We start from the raw sequence: 12,307 nt of genomic DNA on the forward strand, positions 1-12,307 counted from the left end.
TTGTAACTAATCCTAATAAGGTTTATTTAAATTATCTTGGTTGTTTAGTTCAAATCAATCTAGGCCCTTCATTGTAATTGAGAGGTCTAGAAAAGGCTTAGCCTTCTCATTTGTAAATTGATGAGACATAAATAGGCGTAGCAGGAGGAGATCAAAGATTGTTGCCAAGATTATGTTGAAGATAATATATATTTTTCATTGAAAATATGGTGGATCCTTGTGTGTTGCTTCTACATTTTGTATGGTTTATAACTTAATACAATGCAAATTTTAGATGAAGTTCATTGATTATGAAGGAGAGATGTGGAGATATGTGTTGAATTCCTTCATTTGTATCATTTGGAGTTTGTTGATTGAAAACTGTTATGTATGGTTAGTCTGAACTCCACTTAAGCACAAGTTTGATTGTGGATGTTCATTTGGATTGTGCCAGTATTGGGTATTTAGATGAATGTTTACAATATGAAATCCTTTGTTACCTTTGGAGATTGCGTCATGTTTTGTCTAGTTCTTTCTGTATACTGAAGCAAATCTTGATTTCAGGAATCCTAATATCCAAATATTATTTTATTGTTATCATTGTTCACTGTAAGTAACTTATATTCTCTTAACTCCTTATCCTTTTTTTTTTTTAAAGTTCAAGTGAGTTGAGTTCAATTTCCAATCCCTTTACAAGAAAATAATTGATCAAGTCCAATAACATTTATGTAAGTCCCCTTGTGATTACTAGCAATATCACATCATTTCAATTGAATTATATCCAATGCAAAGTCACTAGTATGCATTGTAAACCTTGGGGTTGCTTCATTTGGTCATACATTTGTTATGTTGTTTAGCATTTGAAGTTTCCTTGTTCAAGAGAAGATAGGATACTTGGTAATTTGTTCTACATGTTGGAGTGGTCACAAAACTCACATCAATAGGTAGAAACAAATCAACATAAGTAGGGACACATCCCTTAAAAACAAAGGGACATGGCCCTAGCTATGAGAGATATAAAAGAAGAGAAGTTTATTTGAGGAAAGGGAAGAGAATAAGGAGGATTAGGATTGCTACTTATTAGTAGCAGATCAATCAAAGTTATCCAGCAACCAGCAGTTAACATTTAGAACAGTAAATCACATCAGCATCAAACATCAAGGAACTCAAGGCATTCCACACATTGTATTAATAAAGAAGTCGAACCACATCAGCGAGAGCCTTATATCAGCAGAATTACAGAGGCAAGTAAGCCAAGAAAAGTTTGAAGCAATTCACAGAATCTATATGCAAGAATACATCTGCATATTGGTAGGCTAAGTTTATAGCAGATCTGCCTATTTGCAACTAATGGTCTGATACACGCAGGCATGCACACACAGACATACGTACGTACGTACGTACGTACATACATGCATACATATATACACAGACATAGATACGCATGTATATATACATACGTAATATAGTACGCAAAGATAAATATTCATAATAGAATCCGAGATGTTTTAATAGTCTGAAACCCACCCGGTAAGGTTTGAGGTGTAGGGGGACAGTATAAGGATCATGTAAGGAGGCCAAATAGGATCACATGGACAACCAAGGAGGCTGGGAGAAGCACTTGCATTGGGTAAGGAGGCCAAGTAAGGGTACTTGTGTCATGTAAGGAGGCTGGAAGAAGCACTTACATCCTATAAGGACACCAAGAAGGGACTTGCATTGTGTAAGGAGGCTGGAAGAAGCATGCACATCCTATAAGTAGGCCAAAAGGCACCTGCATCATGTAAGGAGGTTGGGAGAAGCACTTACATCATGCAAAGATGCCAACAGATCACTTATATAGGATCAAGAAACCCCCTAACAACATCAACCCAAATTCTACAAGGTGGTGTTGTGAGGTTTTCACACCATCACCCCATTGCAAATAAGGACTTACTCTTTTCACTTGTCGGCTAGTTGTCCTTGGTAGTCTTAGTTCAATAGAAATCTTCAAGTCTTTGAGTCTTAGAGATGAATTTGAGCAACTTTGGCTCACTAGGAAGTCAAGTCAGTCAGGGATATGAGTGAGAGTTGGGCCAAGTTAGTAAAGGATGTGGAATTGAAGTTGAAATATTTGTGATGAAATGAATTAGAGTCTTGGAAAATCCTTGTTTCCAATATAAAATTTATCTTGGCAAGTCAAGAAAAGTTGTGGAAGAGAACATTGATGGAGACATGATGATTCCTAAGATTTGGTTGAGACTAATTTTTCTTTAAATCTCCCAAAATCAAAAGTCTCTGTTATAACTCCTATGAATCTAAAGCCACTCTCAAACTTCCTGACAGAATTTATATGTTATATTTTGTTAAAATCTTCCATCCTCGAAACAGTGAGTCAACACTTAGGAAAAGTTTTGATGGACCACTTGGTTGAGCCCAAGGCAGGTTAGAATTTCGACCCCCTTAGGGCTCAAGAGCCCAAGAGAAGGTGGAATTCTGGCCTCCTTGGGGATCCTCAAGCCTAACCAACTTTTGATTTTCTCCCTTTCTTTATAAGGCTCTAAACTTTGTAAATTGTGGCATAAAAAAATTTAACTTGCAATTAGAGATGACAACTCAAAAATGAACCTGCAATCACAAGTGTAAGGCAATAGGAACCAATGATTTGACACTTTGAAATTTTTTGGAAGTCCAACTTGGGCAAGCCCAAGTAAGTTTGGAATTCTGACCACCTTGGGACTGAAGGAGCCCAAGTCCTATTGGAAATCCACCCTACTTGGGCTCCATCAGCCTAAGACTTTGCTTGTTTCCACATGTTGCTCTCAATAGTTTAAGACATGAACAAAAGACACGATGAAGATTGAAGGGCTGAAAAAATAAGGTTGCTTGGGTAAGGAAAGGAGAAATTTGATGTCATTTGTTGTTAAGGAATGAACAGATCTAGCCAATGCATTTAGATTTGAGAACAACCCTGAAACAATTTGCAATTGAAAGTGCAATAGATTAAGAGCAAGTACAACGCATGACAAATCACTTTAGCACTAAGCATTTTGGGGGGGAATGCAATAACTTGGGTGAGCCTATGAGAGGGTGGGAATCCAACCTCCATGGGACTCAAGAACCCAAGAGAGGGTAGGATTCCACCCTCCTTGGGGCTCCATGCCCAATAAATATTCCATACTCATCCAGCATTTAAAGAAAAACCTAAGCATGAGGGTTGAAGCTCTGAGTGAAAGTTAACATTTGTGGGGTATTTGAAATGATTGAAAGACAATGGTAAAATTATGTGTTTCATGCAATAGAAGAATGGAAAAATAAAGTGTAATATTCAGTTGAAATAACAAAAGGATGATAAAATCTATCAGGAACCAAATTGGAAAGCCTTGAACTTGAGATGTCTAAGTGCAAATGAAAAGGAGATTGAAACTCACCTTAAGGCTTGAGCCCAAGGCAGGGTAAAATTCCATCCTCGAGGGGCTTTAAAGCCCAAGAAAGGTCAGAATTCCAACCTTGGTTGATCTCCATACCCAGCTGCCTCCCTAACTTCACCCAGAACTTGCACTAAGCCAGGACATATGAAACTGATTGAAGGCATTCAAAATCAAATTGGCAGAGGAAACAAGAAATCAGTTTTGCAGAGTCAGTAAGGCCATACCTTGGTAAAGGTTTGTACTTGGCTTGTTTTGTTTTTTTCAAGAAAATTTTGCTTGGGAAGAGCCCAAGAGATGGAAAATATCTGACCTCCTTGGGGCTCTTGCACCAAAGAGAGAGTAGAATTCCACCCTTCTTGGGGCACTAGTCCCATATCTTACTATCAAACAAGACAACCAATGTACATGTTAAGACAACGTGAAACATAAAGGGGTTGAAATTCACTATAGATGTGATTCACATAAGGAGATGATCCATATTTAGAAAATTGAGGGAAGTTGGGTATAGATCTAGACATGCTTATGAAGTGAAATGAAGAAATTGAGTTAGAATATCAAGAGTTTTGAATCAAAAATCTAGAAAATGAGAGGCAAAGGCATGGAAATTTGAGGAAAGTTGAAAGTGTCAATGTAAGTTCATACTTGTCTTAGGCCAAAAGCCCAAGAGAGGGAAGGATTCTAACCTCCTTGGGGCACTTAAGCCCGAGAGAAAGCCCTCTCTCAAGGTCCTTTATTCAATAGCAGTCAAATTGCAAAGTCAATCGATGTGCCTTCTAAAACTTCATAAGTGCAATTCCAAATGTTTTTTGTATGAGATTGGACTCAATAATGAGGCAAATAATTAAGTGCATGGGTTAAAATTTTCTTAGAATTCAAGTGATTTAATTAAATATGCCAAGTCAGCCTGCCTGATTACAACCTTGAAAGGGTGCCATTTTATTTTAGTTATTTAAGCAAAACCCAAGTTGGCCCCCTAGATGGATGTGTCCTTTCATCCAACACCTATATAGATGCACTTAGAAAATTCATTTCAGATGCACAAACCATTCAATCAAGTAGTTTGATCATCAGAAAAGAAGATTGTTAAGGGCATACAAGTGAATTTTCATATCAGAAGATGATTTGGTGAAGAGGCTAGATATCATTGAAGCCAGCTTGGAAGGATGTCAAGACTCAAGCACTTCCAAATTTAAAATTCAGAATTTGGACTTCAGAAAATGTGCAAACTTGTAGATCTAGGCAAGGAAATCAGACTTTGAGGCAAATACACACAATCCTTAGACTCTGCACCCAGATTTTTAATATCAGCTGGAAAGGTAAACATCTATAGTGGGATTCTAAAGGGGAATTCAGGTGGACTTGGGATTTTTTTAATATTGATGCATGGGTTACTTCAAATGCAACTGAAGTGCTAGGATTATATAGAATGATTTAGATTATTTATGCTCACCATTTTGTGAATTAAATGCAAATATCCTCTTATTTTTGCAAGGTGGGAGCTGGAATGAAAGAAGATGACAAGAAAGCATGTTTTCTAGAGGCATGAGCATGACATCAAGTGAGTTCAAAGCGAAAAATTCAAGTTGCAAGTTGTTCATCAAGGAGATAAACGGGTGTTCAAGATAGAGGTTTGAAACAAAGGTGCTCATCCCAGTTCAAGGTTGTGCCAATGAGAAGATTTCCAAATTTTGAAGATGGAGAAGTGGAATTAAACAAAAGATTGGAAGCTAAGAATGCTAATGTGGTGCCTATCCATTTCCAATCAATCAAAGAACTCAAGTCTCCACATGTCAAAGATCAACTGATCATATTATGCCAAGTATACATGTGAAAGGCATCCGGTGCCTCTGCCTAGCCTCTTTTTTGATTGGTCAATAAATGTAATGTAATTTTCTTATCAGCCCACAAAGGGTGCTCATTTTTAATAGGCCAACATTAAATGTTTGTTGCTGGAAACCCTAATTAGTCTTGGCACTTGATCTTGAATTGATCTTGACCTTTTATTGTAATTGAACAACCATAAAAGGCCAAGGCCTTCTCATTTGTAAGTTATTAGATTATAGATAGAAAAGAGAGTAGGAGATACTTGAAGAAATTGTTGCCATAATGCTATCAATGTAATTTCTAATTCATGGTTGGTCCTCATGGTGGATTACTTTTCTTGCTTTGGAGTATTGAATATTTTCTATATTTCCTCACTTAGAGTAGATTTTATTTTATGGGGGTTAGAAGTAGTGTTTAGTTGAATATAAGATATTTTGCATCTTTAATGAACTTGTTTAGACCAAACCACTAGCTTCTTGTTGATTGCAGGTTTTCCTTGAGCAATTCAATGACATATTTATGAGCTTCATTTTTATTATTTCTTGCACATTGATATTTGTCAATGGATAGTGATAGTTTGGACATCTTAATCTACCTTAGGAGATCACACTATTTTGTTTGATATTGATGGCTAAAGTAAATAAAGAAGAGTCACAAAGACATTCATCATTTCATACATTCTAGGAGTAGAATAGCTTTCTAAAGCCTTTCCCTTTGCAGTTTTTTTTTGTTTGAAATGGTTAAATTAGTTGATATCCATTGAATGAATAGTGTAAGTCCCTTCATGATAACCAAAATATCACATCATTATAACTGAGCGAAAGTCCACAATAAGAAGGAATTTCAGGGCTGTCTCATTTGATCACACAATCCATGTCAATGGTTTAGCATATGAGCATTTTTATTCAATAGAGAGCAACGAGATTTGGTGTTTTATCCTAGAACACTAACTATTTGATTTTGCATGTTGTAGTGGCATAAAAATCACATCAACAAGTGGCATGTGTCTTTTATGAGGAAGAGACATTGATGGGGAAAGCGGGTACAAGAAAAACACTAAGCAAGCCAGAGGAGGGCTCTAGTATACATCCACACTTGGGCATAGTGTAGAAATGGCTTTGGGCAGATCTATCCAATCACTTGTCTAATCTTTAATATGCTTAAATAATGTTATTGATAGTTTATGATTATGATGTGATCTAACACTAATGATTGAATGGATATATAGATGTATATTTGTATATGTTATTTATATTATAATGGTGGACTTCAAATTCAGGATCATGATATTTGAAGGAATATCTTGTTAAGATGTAACCTTAACCATAATTTTTGCAATTGTGCTTTTAGATAAGAATCTAGGGAAAATTAGGAAGGGGACATCACATAAAATAAGGACTTTAATCTCTAATATTACACAAAAATAATGGCGTAATTCAAGATGGATTCCCCAACATACTAACAACTACAATTTTCATGCCCCGCTTAAGTGGAGGTGCCAATAACTACCAAATTATTAGGGCCAACATTTTCCCTCCATGCTTATTTAGGATTAAAGTGGAGTGTAGAATCAGCAGTTGAGAAGAAAAAGGGAAATGGGCAATAGGGAAGGAAAGCTTTAAAACTAAACACTCTACAATTGATCATTGCATCACTCTAGAGTATCTGATCGATTTTGTTTTGGGTAATAATTGACAAGAAGTTTTTCTACTTCATTGATTTCATGAAAACCTTAACATACTTCCTAGCAGCAACGATGGAGTGGAGTTGAGGAAATTGGTACACTACATCAGTATTGAGAAACAACTTTCATGACTTGTGATTAAGTTAAAAATTGTCAAAATGTTATACAAGCAATGTTGGCATCAAACTAGGTTTCATATTATTCCCCAAAATCTTTGGATTAGACAACACCAAAATAGAAGAGTGAAAAGAAAAAAAATTGGAGGTGGGGACATGCACTTGGTTAGATAAGTCATGAAGTTGCTTGCATATGCTACTGACCTCCTTTTAATTGTAAAATCAATCCTCAGTTATTGACAATGCTTGAATTAGGGATCCAAGTTGGCATCAAGAAAACTTAAGTCCCAATTTTCTCTCTATGCAGATACACTTTCTATTTTAGAGCAAGTTGTTATAGCTAACAATAAAATATAAGTATCTTGTTCCTGTTTTCCACAGTAAAATTTGTTAGGATTCTTGCAAGAAGAACAAAACAGAAGGATGCAAAACTTATAATCAATATAGAATAGATAAGGATATGGAAGAGTTGTGGAAGGTTTTTCAAATTGAAATACCACAAGGATTCTTTTGGGGTTGCTTGCCATGCCAATGGAACTATAGAGGTGTGGATTGTGGAGTATAGGGTGGCAATACGTTGGACCTAGATAGTTAATATATGAGAGAATTGAAAAACCCACAAGCAATTCCAATATTATATCTTAGCTCTAAACAAAATACTTCACTAACACAGGTACCTCTTCTTTGAAACCAATGGCTTTAAGTTGGACACTAGGTTACCTAGAAAACATAATAGACAAATATTAACCTATGCTAAAAAATGGTAGTGTAAAACAGAGTTAGACAAGACAAATTGATCGGACTAAACAAAATCATAGATTGTAGAGTATAGGGTAGCAATACATTGGACCTAGACAGTTAATATGTGAGAGAATCAAAAAACACTCCACCACAAGAAATTCCTATACTATATCTCAGCCCTAAATAAACTACTTAACTAACACAGTTACCTCTTCTTTGAAACCAATGGCTAAGCTAGCTACTAGGCTATCTAGAAAACATAATAGACAAGTATCAACCTATGCTAAAGTATGGTAGTTTAAAACAAAGTTAGATGAGACAAATCGATCGAACAAAACAAAAATCAAGTGGATAAGTAGGACATTAGAGAACACAAATAACAAATATTTATTAGGAAATTAAAAATATGTGAAAATATTTGAGCTATGTGGTCAAAGAAACTCACCAGGATGAGAGAGCCCTTAGGAAACTTACAATGGAGGCAGAAATCAAATGGAATGAAAAAAATGCCAATAGTTCAATTATAAACAAACTCTCATCAACTTTGATGTAAAAGAGATGGGCAAAGTCCAAGGAATAATGGAAGACAAAATATGTTTATTGTGTAACTTTGGAGCTGTGCAAATGAATGACTCTACATATTGAGTGTCCAAGCTACAATGGTATAAGAATCAAATGCATCAATAACCTGAGGGTTGACCCTTCAACAACTCAAGATAACAAAATCTCAAGGGTTTAAAATTTGAATTGTCTCCTTGCAGTTTTCCATCAAAATGGCTAATAGAGGCACTGGAAAATGAACTCTCGGAAAGACAAGGATGAAAATCAATGAAAAATAAACAAGGAACATGAATATTGATTTTTTCTTAGGATTCATTGGGTTGCAGGAGTGGTAAAGGCATGTCCTCAACTTTTACCAGAACAATTAAATCAAACTCAATGGAATGTGCTTTTGTTTTTGGGCACTTGAAAAACGGTGCAAGTCTTGGGTGGACTAAGACACACAAGAAACTCATAGCAAACTAACAAAAAGTGATTAGATAACTCAATGTGATGTGCCACATGAAAAGGGTTCAAGTCTTGGGTGAATTGGGACATATAAGAAATCAATTAGGAAACTAAATAAATAGGTGATAAATCTATCTCCACAATTAACAAGGAAAACTGACTGAAAGCAACACCTTCAGTTATTCTAAGCTGATCATGAAGGAAAAAAATTATTTTTTCTTCAAAAGGAAAACAATAATTATGAAAATGTGTGATTATCATATAGAAAAAGAAAGTGAGCATACTTTTGGTTTGTCCTCCTCATTTTCCTGCCATTCTACTGGCAAGTTGGTGTAAGTTTTGGTGGCCATTGATTGCTTCTTCCAGCGCATAACTGCATCCTCAGATCCTCCCCATGGAACTATACATACTTCTTGACCTCTGATGCTTGATCCCTGTCCAAATATTCACAGAGGCAGAAAAAACACAAATTAATAGCCCTGAATGATCAACTAATCTCCTTTTAAATAATATATAATTTCATGACTTTACTGATTTGCAAGAAGAAAACTTACACTCAAGAGAACGGCAATTTCTAAAGCATAAGGCTCCTTAAAAGTCACAAATGCAACTCGTGCATACTTTCCAGCACTACCATCATCATTCCGAAAGAACCAACAGCCAAGATAACTTAGGGGTCGTCATTTAAAAAAATAAACCTTGTGCATCTTAAATGAAATTACTTCTCTGTTGATCAGTAGTCTCCACTTATACAAAGAATAAAACCAGAGAAGAGAACATATTTGTGGTTTATGCCCTATCCTCTTTACCAATTCTCATATTTTAGATTTGACAATTTGATTAAACATTTAAAAGAACTAACCAATTGTTAAAATTTTAGTAAATTCTGTATATTGAATCTTGATAATTAAGTCTATATATTTTATCTAATGCATATTATACATTTGGTGTATGCAGATGTCTGATCCTGGATGACTAAAACAAACAAAATCTTCAAAGACTAATACAATGAATATTGTGATTTCTGTAAATCTTCAGCGCTGCAGCTCAATATCAACACCTGACTTCCATAATTTTTAATAGACGTAAACAAGAATATTGTGAAGTCTCTCTTGGAGGAAAGGATTTCGAAGACATAATGACCTTTACTCTCTGAGCCAAGAGATTTTAGCTACATTTTAACTGGACTGTTTGCATAGAAAAAGTACCAATAGGTGGCTTGGAGAACGAATTTCCCTACAAAATAAGCACAAGAGCATATCCCTGTGGATTCAAAACAAAAAGGAAATTTCTCCACATAATCTTGGTCCAAACAGTAGATTTACATGGACACCAAGTATAAGATCCTAAACAATCTCTAAAAAGGATGGAAAATAATTGAATCAGTTCAATCAAAATCACTTGTTAATTGTGACAGTATATCAAATCTAGTTGACTGAAACAAGTATATTTCATTTGGGGTAAGCTCCATGTCAATTCATCAGGTGCTTATATAAAAGGGTACATGTATATTCTATAAAAAACAATGTTAGTCATAAAAATATAGGATGCTTTGAAATCAATGAAGATCTGTAGTCATAAAAATATAGGATACTTTGAAATCAATGAAGATCTGTATTAGTCACAGAAACTAAGAAATCATGGATCGATAGAAAGAACTTGCCTATGGAACAAACCTCGGTAATAGACTTAATTCAATTTGAATCAGCTATGTAAACCCAAAAGAAAAAATGGATTTCAATCGCACATGAAATAACCCTGTGATTACTTAGAAGGAACGAGGATGATACCCATAGAATCAAAATTTTCCAGGTAAGAAATTGTTTACAAGAATATCTGGAGGACAGCTTACTTTCTAGCCGATGGTATTTGAATAGAAGAATAATTGAAGAAAATTCTTGTTTGAACATTTTTCTGTTCTGTCCTAATTCAACTGAATGGCCTGAATGCCGTACCTTTTTCATTTTTATCTTTTTGGCACCCAGAATCTTCTAACAGCTGTAAATTGAAAGAACATAAACAAGGAAGTTCTTAAATGAGTTCTCTGAGTAATTAGATGTAGGAGAGAAGGAAAATGGTTACAATTATAGGTGCATCACATCATTTGGTATCAGAGATAAAGATTCCGAGATGGTAAAAAGAGTGACTTGAGGAAGCCAACGAGTAATGGGAATTGAATGTGCAAGCAGTCATGGTTAAAATGCCTTTAAAGTGCAGTGCCGGGTCCACAGAATATGAATTAGTTTAACACAACAGCTGGAAGGATTGCAGTGAAAAAATAAGGACGAAAAGAAGACGGGGATAGAAATTAGAGGAGTTGAAAAGGTTAAAGGCGCCAGAGAGAAAACATCCCAAACATCCAAGAGGATTTCAGGAATGGTAAATGAGTAGAAGAGCACGAACAAAAAAATATCAAGTAGGCTCCGAATGCTAGTTAAAAAGTAGAGAAGAAACCAAACAACTGGAAGGTTTGCAGAGATGGTAAAAGAGTAGTGATGAAGAAAACCAACAGTTGAGAAGAGGGTGACAGAAGTAGACTTTCATTCCAAAAAGGGTATAACAAAGGATGATGATTGAAGTGAAATTTTCATGAAAAACTACACTGGAAAAATGGTCATTAACAGTTTGTATAGATTTTGAGCTCTTCTTTCTCACGTGCAGAGTGTATGGTCCCTTCAACGTCATTTTATCTTTAAAAAAAATAGTTTGTTGAGATTTTTCTTTATTTAGACCTAAACTAAATATTATATAAAGCAAATGTTCTTTGAAACATAGCATATTTTTACACAGTTTTCTCAGATTTCATAGCTACTGATTAACTAATGTTTTAGTCGAAGCTTTATAACAACAAAACCAGCTTAATACAATGAATCAATTCTCCACGAATAAGAGTTCATAAAAGATTCTTTACAATAGATCGAGAAACATTGAAGTCCATTTATCCGAACAGATCAACTTGACTTCAAAGGTGTTTTTTCGCCGATATGATTGACAAAAAAATCTTCCTTCCAAATTGATGATCTTAAAGAAGAATAAACAAGAGATACAGAAACCAAATTGGGTATCATAAGGAAAAAGTTTATCTTTCTAGCTTTACATTTAGTACAGTTCCACAATAGCAGAAGAAGTCTTTAACATCGTTTTCGGTTGCCTTAGTAGATAAATTACAGACTTGGACGATGAATTTGTCTGCCATGCACTTCTTCGTTCTCACTGCCACTCAAACCAAACCAGGAAGTCAAGCAACGCCATACTGCTGATCTTCTATTTCAATGTTAGCCTTGTGAAAGCAAGAAAAATTCTTTGAAAAATAAGTGGTGCACGTAGAAAAGGAGGGAACATAAGAAATAAAAGTAAAAGTAGTATATTAATGTATGAGTATTCAAAGTAGAATTTTCTTTAAAGAGGAGGGAACAAAGATATAAAACTAGTATATTTATTTAAGAATATTCAAAGTAGTATTTTTAAATTTTTTTTAAAGGATATTCTTATCCAACACTGATTAATAATTTAAAATAATATAATATTTGGGAAAAAAATAATGA

At 35.0% G+C, this 12,307-nt stretch overlaps 1 protein-coding gene across 1 annotated transcript in view; it reads right to left on the reverse strand.

Moving 5' to 3' along the window:
• LOC149540767 (uncharacterized) overlaps positions 1 to 12,056 on the reverse strand; it is a 38,849-nt gene extending 26,793 nt beyond the window's left edge. The window contains exons 1-3 of the mRNA XM_089799710.1: positions 11,848 to 12,056; positions 9,317 to 9,394; positions 9,047 to 9,196 (exon numbers count right to left, since the gene is read on the reverse strand). Of these exons, the coding sequence (XP_089655836.1) occupies positions 9,047 to 9,196; positions 9,317 to 9,394; positions 11,848 to 11,958 (339 nt within the window). The 5' untranslated portion in view covers positions 11,959 to 12,056. The remainder of the gene's footprint in view (positions 1 to 9,046; positions 9,197 to 9,316; positions 9,395 to 11,847) is intronic.
• Positions 12,057 to 12,307: the final 251 nt, after the last annotated feature.

The sequence above is a fragment of the Cupressus sempervirens genome, chromosome 9 (assembly GCF_028749045.1).
Source record: "Cupressus sempervirens isolate cs-2001-9-10 chromosome 9, ASM2874904v1, whole genome shotgun sequence".
Taxonomy (NCBI): Eukaryota; Viridiplantae; Streptophyta; class Pinopsida; order Cupressales; family Cupressaceae; genus Cupressus; species Cupressus sempervirens.